General features: G+C 35.9%; 1 protein-coding gene across 7 annotated transcripts in view; it reads right to left on the bottom strand.

Annotated features, from left to right (window-relative positions):
- LOC107612622 (protein DDB_G0276689) overlaps nt 1,248-15,015 on the bottom strand; it is a 28,924-nt gene continuing 15,156 nt past the window's right edge. For 4 of the 7 annotated variants that reach the window (XM_021109961.1, XM_021109964.1, XM_021109966.1 and 1 more), the window contains 17 exons: nt 14,064-14,141; nt 13,547-13,837; nt 13,233-13,430; nt 12,549-13,037; nt 12,072-12,233; nt 11,562-11,891; nt 11,395-11,477; nt 11,152-11,256; nt 10,599-10,833; nt 10,031-10,399; nt 8,165-8,266; nt 7,347-7,490; nt 6,938-7,026; nt 6,288-6,370; nt 6,067-6,182; nt 5,137-5,222; nt 1,248-2,045 (listed from right to left, as the gene is read on the bottom strand). In XM_021109961.1, coding sequence (XP_020965620.1) covers nt 1,877-2,045; nt 5,137-5,222; nt 6,067-6,182; nt 6,288-6,370; nt 6,938-7,026; nt 7,347-7,490; nt 8,165-8,266; nt 10,031-10,399; nt 10,599-10,833; nt 11,152-11,256; nt 11,395-11,477; nt 11,562-11,891; nt 12,072-12,233; nt 12,549-13,037; nt 13,233-13,430; nt 13,547-13,837; nt 14,064-14,141 — 3,129 coding nt within the window. In that variant the 3' untranslated portion in view covers nt 1,248-1,876. Of the gene's footprint in view, nt 2,046-2,892; nt 2,993-5,136; nt 5,223-6,066; nt 6,183-6,287; nt 6,371-6,937; nt 7,027-7,346; nt 7,491-8,164; nt 8,267-8,339; nt 9,068-10,030; nt 10,400-10,598; nt 10,834-11,151; nt 11,257-11,394; nt 11,478-11,561; nt 11,892-12,071; nt 12,234-12,548; nt 13,038-13,232; nt 13,431-13,546; nt 13,838-14,063; nt 14,142-15,015 lie in introns of those variants that run through there. The other 3 variants (XM_016314316.2, XM_021109962.1, XM_021109963.1) reach the window with 3 other exon arrangements.

Raw genomic sequence — 15,015 nt, 5'->3', positions numbered from 1 at the left:
CACTATTATTCATTCTCTTTCAAATTTTTACACTTGTTCTACTTAATTTTGCTGTGTTATCTATTGATTTTTTCACTTATTTTCTTTTCTACCAAAATTTATAAATCTGCGACTCAAATCCTAGGAAATAAATTCTTCGTTCCATCACATCATTTAGTTAGAAACTTCAGTATTAGAATGAAGACATTTCAATGTTATTCTTTAAAAATTTATGTATTATTTTATATATTAGATAAATTGTCTTCTTTTTATACGTAAATACCACTATTTGTTATTTTTCAAATTTTTGCATTTGTTCTGCTTAATTTCGCTGCAATATCTACAATTTTTTTCACTTATTCTCTTTTCTATCAAAATTTGTGAATCTGCAATTCAAGTCTTCATGAAATAAGTTCTTAATTTTATCACATCATTTAGTTGAACATTTTGATGTTAGAATGAAGACATTTCGATCTTAATTTTTAAATTTTTGTGTTATTTTATATATGAGATAAGCATTCAATTCATTAAATGTGTAATATTTTTTAAAAAAATTTAATATTTCCGTCACAGTTAAGAAATTTATCAAAACAAAAATTTGTATCATGATTAAAAAATTTTAGTACTATTCTTCTAATAAATTTTGCACAATTTAAAACTCTCCTTCCTCCTTCTCTTCTTCATCATCATTATAAAAAAAACGAAAAAAAAGAAAAAAAAATAAAACACAGGCAACAACAGTGACAATAAAAGAACGGCGATGAAAAAAAAAACACGCGAAGAAGAAGAAAAAACGCTTAATAAAAAATTGAAACGTGTGGACACACTCTCACTAATAAAACTGATTTTTGTTGGGTTTAAACCAACTTAATTAAATTTAATAGCCAAAAAAACTTAAATATGTAACAGAATTATATTTTTTAACCGTAAAAATCTTCTCATTTATATTATTCTTGCATCGCGGGAATTTAAATCCAGTAATATATTGAAACACATACGAAGATCATAATCTTTTGGCTTTTTACTATTTAACATACCAACTTAAATAATTAAGAGTAAATACTCAATAATTAGCACAATTTTCTTACCGCTTAGGCACTTATCTGACTGAATTTTTATAACCCTTTTGCTTCTATTTCTCACTTATGCACATTATTAAAACCATGAGCCTTCGAAACCGACTTATTCCTTATTCTCCGCACAACAAATTTAAGTTGTATTTATCAATCTCTATCTACTGGACTACCGACTAGTCGACAATCTCGTTGTCAAGCAAAAATACAACGTTATTTAATACAGATATAAAAAACCATATCAATGATAAGGGTGAACGAAGAACGTTACAACAACCCCCTCTCTCTCTCTCTCTCTCTCTCTCTCCTATTTTCTGTTTCCTTTTTTTCTTTTTTTGGTATTAACTGTTGGCATCTAAAATTCACTAGATTTCGGCTATGCCTTGTGCCGAGTAGGCCCATTAAGGGGGACACCTAGGGCTAACCTTTAGTTATCTACAAGACTTGAACCATTGCTAAATTGGTAACTGGTCAAAATTCTAGAACCAGTCTACCGAAAAAAAAAAAAAAAATCATGAACCAGCGTTATCGTACAGTCTGAACATCCTCTAAGATGCTTGCATCCTTAGAGTTCTCCTCTCCAATGCTATTGTGTGTTTTAGAACTTCAGTGAGCACTCCAAACATGTAGGTGGCCCTGATTTCAGGAAAGGCCATGCTACCGATAATCTTCTGAAATTGGCAACCCTAGCAATACCACATGGACGCCTAAGATCGCAATAAACTTCAAAACTCCAGAAACTCTTAAAAACATTGACACAAAATAAGGAACCAATTACAACACTTGATCCCTGTTGATCTGGTTTTAACCACTCCACATAAGAATCACAGTGGTCTAACTCCAGCTTTCAACGCATCTAGTGCATCAATTGACCAAAATTTGCATACTTGGACGATCAACATTATCTGTGCTTTCTTCTGGCATGTGTTACATGTACTGAGCCAACCATTGCTTACACATATCAAGCACGGGGAGTGCATTTGCATGCAGTGCCTGCAAGAACATTAATAATAAGATATGACAACTTGAATATGTTACTAGACAAACAAATATAACCCATCAAACAGAATAATGTAAGTTTATGCGTTACAATGAATGAGACGATGAAATTTGAAATGTGAGGTAAAGGTGGAGGTGGTACTGATCAGTGATAATCCTGGGGCATGTTATTAACAGCTACTGTAGGAACCGCTAAGAAAAAAAAACGGTTTATTCAATTTCTCAAATTAATAGCACAGCAATACAGTTGAGAACCTATGGGTTAAGCCAACAGCTATTTTTTCTTTTGTCTTGTGGCCTAAGCATTCTTTAGAAGGGAAAGATAGTCATTGAGATTTACTTCGGATTGAAACTGGCATGAGGTTCTATCCAAGGAGTTACCAGACATAAGCCACCAGCAACTTGCTTCTTTTTGCCCTCCATGGCTGGAACTTGCACCTGTTGGACCTCCAAGCCAGAGAAATGGAGTAGCTGCCTCAGCTGGACTTTGGTGATGAAAGGATAGTCTTAAATGTGATTTCAATGTTGTTTGATGATGAAATGGGAATCAAAGAAATTAAGAGCAGACACGCAATGTGCGCCATGCTTAGGAAAAGAGCTGTGTCTGCTGAACACAAAAATTAAGCTCTACCCTAAAATTTCCCCCAAGGATCAATTTAAGAAAACACCTTGCATTTTGCAAGATCTACCTAGTTTGTAGAAATGGGTTCAGAATATAAAATATAAGGGTGAATCCTATGAATTTGAAGTTCAGGATGCAGCATATCTAACAGAGTTTGTCAATTGTTCCAAAATTATGATCAAATAATACAGAAGTCCATGTCAAAACTGAGAGGTTAACCTGATGAGCAACATATTGAACATCAGCCACACTACCACTCCGTGAAGCAATTTGAAATGCGCTTTTCAAACGACCACAAACAACACAAGCAAGAACCTTCCTGCAAACACAATAATGAATAAATAAATACGTTACCTTGATTAATGAATTTAAATATGAAGTCAAGTGGCACATCATGTACTCAGCTATATGTCAGTGTTTGCGGTCCATATCCAACAAAAACACGGACACGGTTACACACGTCTAGTATTTGGTGTGCTGAGATACAAATGTTTGAGACACGGGAGTACACAAGGCAGTGTTTGGTTAGTGTCTATGTCCATCACAGACAAGGACATGGTGGCACATGTCCACTGTTTGTTTGCTAATAATAGACAGATTTTTTATGGATGCGGTGGCATATAAATGCACATAAAATACATGTCTTCAGGGTCCCTCTTTAAAACCGGGACACTGAGACACAATCTATAAGATACAAGTTTCGACACTTTTATCTCTAATTATTTTTAAAATTGCCAATTTTATCCTAATGCTAACCCCTCTTTTTACAACTCTCTTTGCTCTTCCTCTTCCCTCCTCTCTTTTCCTCTATCACTTCCCTCTCCCTCCACTGTTCCCTCCGCCACCGCCATAGCCACCGCTGCACTCCTCTCTTCATCCTCCCCTTCTCTCCAAGCCGCCTGGGCCTTTCAGTTTGCCACCAGTGCCTCCTTTCTGAACTGCTCTGCACTTTAGTTCTGCTGCTCCATTGCCTCTTAGATGCTCTGATTCCGCTCACTCTTTGCTCCACCCTTCCTCCCTTTGCTCTGACTCTGTTCACTCTTATTCTATATTAGTTTTTTTTTTTTAATATTAACTGTTGAACTTTTTTACTCTGTTTCAGTTTTTTTAATTTGAATTGTTGAATTGATAATTAAATTATTGATGATATTGATTTGGATTGAGGTTGAAACATTAGTAGTGGTGGTGAAAAGTGGTCATCGTTGGAATTAAATAATGTCTTTTATATCATCACCAAACATGTTAAAAAAATTGTATATATTTGTGTCTACGTCTATTTGTGTATCTATTATATTTGTCCTTGGGTCTGAAAGACACCAACCAAACAAGGCCCAAGTGAACACAAATACAATTTGTGTACCACCTCAAAGCTGGGACACTAAGAAAAAAGACGAGACAATTTTTCTCTACTTTCGTCCCTTACTAGTTTTTCTTCTCACATCATTTTGCCTCCTTCCTCCACCCTCCTTCCGCCCTCTGCCTGTGTTCTCCTCTTCCCTTTTCCCTCTCCCTCTTCCGTTCTGCCTCCTTCCACTTTCCACCTTCTACCCTACAGTCCTCCACTTTCTGCCTCCATCTCCTCATCCCTCTTCCTCGCCCTCTATCTTGTCTCACACCTCCATATTTGCAACGATGTGAACTTCTAGAAGCACCAAGACATCAGCTTCCAGATATGCAACGTAAGCTTTCATGTGCTCACATTGTCGTTGTCTCACTGCGCCACACCTACCTGTCTTGTTGCCAATCTTGGTGTTCTCATCACCATTGACGACATTTGCTCCTCTGCCATGGGTCTCAATCTTTGTATTTTCTGGTTTCTTTTTTATTTTTGAAATTGTTAAAGAAGAAAAGAAAAAAATACTGAAACTAATTTGACGATGAATGATTATGGTTTTTTTGTTATTTCTTATGAATCAGTTCTTATTATTATTTTTATTTATTAGTATCATTCTTTTGATTTTTTGTTTAAATTGATTTCTTTTGAAGAACATGGAGGTTACAGGAAAGGTGAGAGACAGCTTTTGTGGTGGATAGAGAAGAGGATAATAGTTTTCCATTTTCTGTTTCTTTTTTAAATAAAGGGTATCATTGACTTTTTAAAGTTTTATGTATCTTGTCCATCTATTTTGCCAAACGCAATATATAGACACAAATATTGTGTGTGTGTCTCTAGTGTTTGTCTCAGGTGCACACCAAACGCAGCCTATATGTACACATAAATATGTAGTTTGATCTAACCTTTTACCTCGACACCTCCTACAAGTTTGAACTGGACAGAGACTCATTAATGTTTTTTATATCCAACACCAACAAAGGAGAAAAAAAATGAATGATCATTGATATCCAAATATCTGTGCCTAAATATTTTTCACTGAACGAGCCTATAATGATGCATAAAAAGCATCAAAATATTTTACCCTAGAAAACAATATAATTGAAAATGCATTAAGAAAAAGGACTCACCTGTGGCTGCTAGTTAACATGTCTATTAGACGGTCTGGGCGTTCTTTATGCTTGTTGGCATATACATTTATTGCAGCACCCAAGACCTACAGCATTCAAAACGTTCAAGCTGATCAACATTTGTTTAAGTCCACAAATTATTACTCGAAGACATTCTTATTCCAGTAGCTGGACTGAAAATTCCAGATAATGCACCATAACTCATGTTACAAAATCAACATCTTAATTTCCTAATTTGTTTTAGACAATATAAAACCCATGTCTACATGCCACAACTTCCCTTTGATGATTTTTTGGATTCAAGTTGTACCTTTACCATAGCATTCATAAAAGAAGTAAAAGTGATGCTGCGGCACCTTCTAACCTCAGATCTTGGTGGCATAACTGTGTGGGCACTCCCAACATACCAAGGCACTTAGCATTCAACTACACTAGGGGCAAAAACCGAATTTAACTCCCCTGAACTTCCAAATGTATTCTCAACTTTTATTAAGGTAATTTCCATGCACAGACATTGCAGTCTACAACCACAGTTTTCCCAACTTTTTTTATACCAACTCAATGCATTCTGAAAAAGCCCTAGTTATTTAACTTGAAGCCGCATTAAAACTTCCGACTAAGCACATTTTTTTTTCAGGAAACGATATTCTGCTTAATCCCTTGCTTTATTAGGAAACGATATTGTGCAACTAGGAGTGATTAAATATTTCCTTTCTTGGGTTGTTAATATCTATAGTTTATCTAAATTGAAGAGAAGGTGATTTCCTCCCTCAACTTAGGGATAGGACACTACAACTTTCCCTTTAGCCTATTTATTCTGGCTTGTAACCTCTTTTGCACTATATAAAGTTAAACAACATTTTTCTACACATGCAGTTGAAATAAGAACCTTTCAAATGTAAGAGAAAAGAGAAAATTTATTAAAAATACCTGGTCCCAGTCATCATCATCTATTGTGCCCTTGATATTTCTAAAGAATTCTGTCAATTGACTGCCTTTTTTTCTCTCAGCAAGAGATGCAGCAACACCAGCATATATATCAACAGCTGTGTGATAAAATTAAAAGACCAGGCTTTAGATATGCTGACAGAACTTTGTGAAGGTAGTAAACAAGATTGCAGAACCAGATTGTAGAAAGAATAAAAATTTACCAGGAAGATTGAATTCATAAATCACTTGGAATGCCAAATCAAAATTTTTCTCAACAAGGACCTCAGCAACTTTACATCGCCGTCTGAAATTTTTAGGAAATTATGAGCCTTTTTTATAGTACATCAGTACATAAACATGAAATACTACAAGGCACGGCTTAAAAATATTTCATGCTTACAGCATGTACAGTAGAGAAATTCTAATAGCATCCTACGGGTAACCTTAATAGTTAAGACTTCGGGTATAGAATAAAAATTTTCCCTATGACAGTCAAACAATAACTAACTCTAAACCCATTTTTGGTGTAGACACCGAAAACAGAGATAGAAAAGAGAGTAGCTGTTGAGATAGAAGGTCCCATGTTTTTGTGTATGCAAGAGCTGGGGGTGGAAACCTAAAATGGGTTAGCGTTGTTGGTTATCTACAAGTTGCACACCAATGAACAAAAGATTACTTACCATTCCCAGTTAAAGCATTCAAGTAACTACGAAACCTATTTATGTACTTTTTCCAACATCATGGGTAATGGGTTGTCTCCCCTTATGTAAGTGAGTATAACCCCTACTTAATAGAAGGGAAAAGAGGTATAAAATACATCAAGAGAGAATGGATGGCCAATGTTACAAGGTAGCTCAAGAAATAAACAAACCTGAAAGTTTCTGGATCGTTCGGATTCCCAAATAGTGAATGCTTCCACTGTGGTCCTTCCGAGTCATTAAAGGATTTAACAACTTCAACCTACAGAATAAAATAAATCCAAAGAAATCTTGAGAAATGAATATATGACTTTACAATAATCCATAGGGGAATATATTAATGCAGAAACTTCGAAGAAGTTTATTCAAGAAATCCAAAACAAAGAGTCAATTCGATTCATACTCTAGAACAACTCCCAACACATATTTGTATAGCTAAGCATATATTCATATGTTTTCAAAAGCAAAATAGTGTCCATAAATACTGTCAAGGGAAGTCTCTAATATCAGTTTCAGTTCCCAATTGGCATTGAAGCATGTTCTTAGAAAATTAATTATTTGACCAGTAACCTTAGTATTTACCTGAATTGATACCCGAGCAGAAAATTTGACAAGACCTTCTTCGGTAAGCTTCTCAGAGGCACTTTTTCCTCTAAGACCTTTTGTAATAAGCTTGGTTGATTCCCCACTTTTGTGCCTTGCAGACAATCCCTCATCAAAATGCATCTATTCAATGAGTTAAAAACAGAGATTATTGGACAAAAGCAGCACCATAAGTGACAAGAAACATGTTATGATAATTTAACTATAATAAAAAAAAAAATTTCTTTTGGATGCAATCATGCAAATGCACAGGCATCCAAGGATGACAGCTAAAAAATGCTTTTGTTTGTGTCAATTTTTACAGATTTTGTCATATTAGGGATCAACCTATTTACTAATCAACTTTCCTCAACAATAAATCAGTTTTAAATGCACATTAAAATATTAAATCCACACTGATAAGCCAACTCAGTTCAACCCATATCTTAAAAACTAGCTGGATCAGCTACTGGAACCTTGGCATGAATTAATCCCCTCAACAAAAAAACAAACCACTACTAATAGTGTCAGTTAGGAAAAGCTGTAAGTGACTCTAAGCCTGAGTAGAGTAAAATCGAGGCAGTGTAACTGCCTCTGTCAGCTAGGATAGATCTGTAACTAAACATTGTAATACCCCATACTAATCTTACTGTAGCTTCCCTCAGAAGCTACTCTCATCTTGTATATAAGCAGAAAACTGGCTCAGCTATGACTTAGCTAATCATAACTGCAGAATTCCCAAAATTCTCTCTCACTCACTCTATGCAGGCTCAAAATTAACCACGCTAGCCTTCCCTTCTATCAAATTATGGACATACCTTAGCATGTTCCAAATGTTTAATGGCTTCCTCTTGAGACGAAGAGTTCACAAATAGCTGAATACAGCACAATCCAGCAGCAACATGGTCCTTTTTAATTACCTGAATGTGTGTAGATCATCAGAAAAACATCCATAGTAAGTTAAAAATTGTCCAGAAATAGAAGTATTACGGTCAATTTATTTTACAATATGACATTGATAATACTTTTTTTTGTCGGCTAGCTTGGACAAAAGGTTGAGATCCCTTGATCCCTTTGGATTATGCAAATCTTATTTTTAGTTCCTTAACTCATTTCCTATATACAATATTTTTCCACCTTCATAAACCAATTGTGCTAAACCAAAACAATACCAATAGTCTGTTACAAATTCCAAAGCAACATAAGGCTATTTCCCCTTGTGATGTTTCTGCACTATCTTCTTGCTGGCTTTTTATGGAAGACTTTTTGTTGGTTTTTGGGACAAGGAGGCCAAAATTTTGTTGCATTGCACATGTGCTTCATTGTTTAGAGTATATATGTCATGAACACGTCCCAATTTAAAGCATGAGAATTTTTCGGAAGTATGTGGATATTATATTTCTTTTGTGTTTGATATCCTATTAACATTGACTCTATACTAAACATCTTATTATACGTCTTATCTTTACAACTATTATCCAAACCTTATAGATTCATTACTCGGGTGACAAGTAAATATATAACCAAATAATTCGAAAATATTAATATGCAATGATGAGTGGTTACTAGTCATGTATATCATATTTTAAAGAAATTATATCACTTAAAGAAAATTGTACCACCCTTTTTATCTTCATAGTCTCTGAAAATGGTGTCCAAGAACAATGCATCGACTTAGAGAACAGGGCATTGACAACTAAGTAACTTCTGTTTTTTTCCTCCTACATGGCATCAAGTTATTCAAAGTATAGTTGGCCTCAAATGGATGGGACATCAATTCTAAGGTATAGTTACTGTTAGCCCCCCAAAATTCATTTATTAGGGTTACCTTCTCCTACTTGTCTGTAGTCGTTACATTCGGGAGACAGCTCTAATATTTAATTTTGGAAGTATATTTGAATCATACTACTCATTTCTAAGGAATTTTGTTAGACTTTTTAAGTTCCCCTTTGTATAATGCCTGTCGTGTCAGTTTTCCACCATTAAAAAACCGAGTCTCTCAAAACTTCCATTTTCTAAGAAATTTGTATGATAAAGGTTACTTGTTTAAACATTTTTGCTAATTTCAGTGACTCAGAATTCGGACAGTTGATTTCATAAGAATTCTCCTGTAAAATTTATATTTCAGTTCTTGGTTCCTCTACAAATATAGGGAAGAAAGATTTCAATAAGAGAAATATTTTTTGACTGTTCTTAACAGGATAAGTAAAAATGACATGTAGCAAAAGCATAGGCCTGGCATTGCTTTGTCTCTAAAAATATGTATATTATATCTGGTTTGGACTCTGAAGCAGAAGTTTATCTCTTTCACCATCACCCTATGGTGAGGCCCCTATGGATTTACTTCCAACCAATTTATAGGTTTTGGCTCTTGAGAATATCCAAATGTCAATACACAGCCCTTGAATTATACTGTACTTTGGTTATCTAGTTGGAATGATTCGTTTTCAATTATAGCCTGCTTTTCGGATACAATCAGTTTTTTGGCTTTCCTTTGGTGACCTACTTATGGTCAGTTTCATCTTATGTGTTCTCTTAACATATAACAGATTGACGTGTCCAAAAGTATTTTACCCACACAAGAAAGACCCTTGTTCATTACTTTTGGTTTATTTTTTACAGATATCTAAAAATTTTCTGTTAGATAAAAAATTAAATAACACATTAAGAGAGGAAAATATTACCTGAAATCTATATAAATAATTGAAATGCTTGTGAGTTTCGCAGTACAGGCAGATACGGGCAAGGGCTGCAGCTGTATACTGATTCACAGCTACATCCTGCGATTTAGTCGATGACATTCTAGATGAAATGACTTCCTCCAAAACAGGCATAGCACCATAACCAATGCACATTTCGCAGAGATCATCAATCGTCCCATAATCAGTCGCCAAAGAATCTAGTCTCTGAGGAGATGAAGAAGGCACTCCACTCGGGGCTAAAGTTGATGGCAGCGGTGGTGGGGGCACAGCATCAGGAGGAAAGAACAAAGAGCAAGCATCATGGTAGTGACCGTGCCTAAACATAAAACCAAGCAAATTCGGACGAGCATACTGCAAAGTCCAAGCAACAATCATGAAATCCAGATGTTAAACAGAAAATCACAAAAGATAAACGTAATAGTAAAACAGTAATCAAAGCAGAATATATAATCTATACTTCCTAGTAAAGACCATAAACCTATTGTGACAACCAATGGATAATTATTTTATTTCACAAGCCATTATTTGCAGACAAGAGAGTTATGCTCACATCTTGTAAGTAATTTACACACTCAGTGTATCTGACATTATCCAGGTTACTTCGAGGACCATCTTCAAAGTCTCGGCTATATACAGAATTATTATTATTATTTGTAGATATTTGAGATCGTCTTGATCTCTCTGAACGGGGAAATGTTGATGGCATGTATAAAATGTTGAGATATGAATCAGCAGAAAGAGAATCATCCAAGATCGTGGGCGCACTCTTTGCGAGATGTTCATACCTGAAGCAGAAATATAATTAGAAGCTGTTTTATAATAACCAAGATTAAGGGCATCTTTACTTCTTATTTCTTCCCACTTGGCCTTCATCCTTTTCACCCTATTCCATAAAATAATTGCTTTCAAAATATTAACCAATATGAACAATCAAAGGTTAAGTGTGATTAACACATTTAGGTTTTTATCACAGAACAAGACCTCAAACGGGAAGAACTGTGACCCTTCAGCATCTGTATACTTTCACTGTTCTCTAGAAAGGCACAGTTTGCCCAGCCTAGAACCAAAAAAGCCCTGGTAGAATATAGCAACAGACAACTTACATAGAACGAACAGCTGAGACATCAACTGGTGGACCACCTTCAATGGTATTAATAATCTCTAAAATTACAGGTCCAGGATCACCTTTGTGCAACTGAAGTGCTTGCCTGAAATGAAATAAATATATAATATGTAACTGAGATTGAGTCTGTACTCAAGTCCTTCGTGATGCCTATCACTGTCCTTGTGCAATATTCTTCAAATCTTTAAAAATAGTTATATATATATATATATATATCACATACTTGAACTTCACACGAGCTTGTCCATAATGCTCCATCCGAATTAGTGCATGTCCCCATGCATTCCACACAGGGAAGACATCAATCTAATGAAGGGAAATATTAGTTTTAACCCACAGTAAAGGAAATCAGCACTTCCAGTAACTATATGACTGACAGGCATAATCTACCTTACACTTTCTGCAGGTATACACAGCCATGCTGTACCGTTCTTCCACAACCAACCTGTCACGAAGATGGGCAGATGACTCTGCATCAGCGATGTCATCAAGAGAAGCAGCTATCCCTGAACCCAAAAGGCTTTGGAGAAGCTCTGCTCGTCCCAACCAGACATCTGCCTGAGACAAGATTTCAGATAGCTCATCCGTCGCTTGACTACCCACACTAGAGCTACCAGCATCAGATGATGTCTCATCAGTATCTCTATTTCTTTCAGGATTACTGGAAAAATCAATTCCACCTGTGAGCTTTCTTAGTAGGGACTTCGCATAAAGCAGACCCTGCAAATACAATATTAGAATGGTAGTGTTTTCATTTGTATCAAAATTCTAATGAACTAATGACAGAAATAGAGATGATGATGCCATCTTACAAATTGCATTAAAGCAAATAACCATACTTAGAGCATATTCACTTATCAACCACTATACTCAACAAAACTACTCTTTTCGAATAAATACCTGCACAAATGTTTCTGTGGCATGATATGCTCGCCCAATTGTTTCCATAGAAGCATTCTCAGGCAACTGATGGGAGTTCAAGACATTCTTCATTTGATTAATGCACAAGTCAAGGGCAATTTTGGCAGAGACGGACTCATCAGAACAAAGAGCAAGTAGTGCCTACAACACAAGCATCCAGAAGAGACAAAATGGCATCGATAAAAAAATAAAAAGATGGCAGAGATATTCTACTATGACATGAACTATTTCTCCTAAAAGCGCTTAAGGCATCAGGTAGAGGTATAAGGATAGTTGTAGCTCTAACACCTCCTCATGTAAGAACCACTTTTAAGATTGATAGTTAGAACAATTTATCTTTTGTGTGTGTGTGTGTGTGTGTGTGTGTTTGTATTCTTAAAAGCTTAAGTTGTCAAGTGAAAGTACATGAATGGTTATATATCTAATGTACTACTACACTCAATAGAAATAACCTACCTTAAAAAGGGTAATATCAGGGGCATTTTCATATCTGTGAGATGAACGAATGCTTTCATCTTTAACAAGGTCACCTGTAAGCATCCATTCATCAGCAATTGAAACAGAAGGAAGCCGTTCTTGCCCTTCTGTAGAAAAGGACGAAATACGATCCTCTTGAATCCCAGTCATTGCCTCCCAGGCAACTCTATCAGAAGGGGATAATCCAGAACTTTTTCTTTTCCTATAAACATCCTTGGGAGCACTTTTGTCCACAGTGTTTTTAGGAGCCCATGAAAAAGCTCTTCGAGCCTCTTTCTGCAAGTTACTTAGGCTGCTTGTAAAAGACATCTTGGGAGGGGCACCCGGTCTAGCCTTCTGCTTTGGCCTGGATCCTAAAACAGATATCCGGTGTTCCCTTGGAGGTGAGCTGATGCTTACAGCAATAGCCTTAGCCGAGTACGTAGTAATTACATTGTTGTCTCGTAAGGAAGGAAATTCCTTTAATATCTGTAGAAACAAAGGCAAACAAACATTGCATTGATTGTGACTTATGAGTACATAAGTAATACAAAAGATTTTCTTAAAAAACAAAAAGGATACTGCATATCCTATAAAAAATAATAGATATAAAGAAGTCATAAAAAGAAAAATGAATACTAATGCATGTAATTAAAGCACCTAGCCAAAGTTAAATTATAGTACCAGTGCTGCTGATTGCAACTGTTTCCGCATGAGCAACACTTCCAAAATCAGATGAGGATGCTCATGCAGGGAAGAGCACCTTTGCTGCCACGGTACCGGCAAGACAGCCAGCACACGAAGCCCTAACGCCCATGAATTAAGCCGGGAAATCTCAACATCAGACAAATTTCCTTCCCTCCGCTTCAGGAAGAAGTGAACCTTCAAACAATGCATAGAGAAAATTTACCAGGATGTTGAGGGAATTCCAAAAGTTCGGAGACAACAATTTATATCAATAAATGAAGGAACAATATGATAGATAAATGTTTGATTACAAGAAGCTGTTTTGAACGCAAATTGGGCAACAGTTGCATTGCACCCATCGCAACCGGCAAGGCATCATCTGTGTCCCGTAATGAAGAAAGAAAGCGTGAGGCTTCAGCTGGTCCCCCACCATTAAGAGGGTCAGCTGTTAGAAGTTTCACAAGCTGTCGTCCCTGCAACTCTCTTCGTAAATCATTTGACAACCCTGCACTTTCTGCCACTTCTAATGCAGCAGATACAGCTCCTTTTCCAGCTAATCTAAGTGCCAGCCCCTCTGGATCTTCCTTGCAATCTGCTTCAACCTGAAACAGACAATCTTTTCATGACGCCAAGATTTGTCATAATCAAGAGAGAAAAATAAGTTACTATAAGCATATTCCTAAATCCTAATACATCATTTACTGGTGGTTTCATGTAAACCCGTATACATAAACAACATAGACTTCTGAATAAATAAAAAAAAATAGAAAAGAAAAGAAAAGCACTGATACATTGGACATTTTAACAGTTTACAGAAGAGAATATAACCTCTTGCCAGCTTGTATAATGATCGTCCGCATTTAATATGTGGCTGTACCTCTGCAGAGCTTGTTTCATTTGCAAAATCTAAACATTACAAAGAATAACGTAATTTAATACCATATGAAGCATGTCAAAAGATTTTTTTTTTTAAATACAGGTAAATACGGAAATATAAAAACAAAAAGAATAAAGTATCAAACCGTAGAACAGATAAAATTTTTGAAAGACAGTAGTTTGCTCAGTGTTTTCAAATTGCAGCCATGGCCGGAACATGACATTATAGCGCGGCGGTTTTTGGGCTAACCGCCATTTTAAGTTTGTGGTGTTGCGGAAATGGTGGCCGCAATTGCGGTGGCACCATGGCGGTCTGATACAGGTATGGCAGAAATGGCGGGTTGGTTTGGAGTTTTCTTTTTAAAAATTAGAGGGTCTTCATTGGCTCTCGTATACTGCCTCTTCACGCCCCTCTATAATCTTTGTTGTTCACTTTCCCTCTCTGCTGCTTGAGGAAGACGAAGACTTGTGACCCCGACTCATCACCAACAATAGCATCACCGCTATTCTGCAGAGGCACAGAACATTGACAACGACGGCACCACGAACTGCAGAGGAAGACGACGACATTGAACGTTGTTTGTGAAACTCTGCTTCTCTAAGCTGCTTCCTTTTTTTCTTTATATTTTGAACCCTAGAGTTTTTTTGTTTTTCCATTCTAATCTCTTTTTTTCTACTCTCACCCCTCAATTTTTGTACTTTATATTAAAAACCCTCAATTTGCTTTTGCTACTGCTTTATTTGTGTTGATATTACTATTTATGTCAATTTGATATTAGTTTTAATCTTTAATATTGATTGTGGATAAATAGTTTCACATTATTACTGATAAAGTATTAGTAGTTAGTAGTTTAGATATAATTTTCTTTTGTCTTTTAGTAGTTTTATTTAAATTTTATAGATT

Source organism: Arachis ipaensis, chromosome B08 (assembly GCF_000816755.2).
Source record: "Arachis ipaensis cultivar K30076 chromosome B08, Araip1.1, whole genome shotgun sequence".
Lineage (NCBI taxonomy): Eukaryota > Viridiplantae > Streptophyta > Magnoliopsida > Fabales > Fabaceae > Arachis > Arachis ipaensis.
Note: the sequence above shows the minus strand (reverse complement) of the source record. Positions and strands in the feature narration are given on the sequence as shown.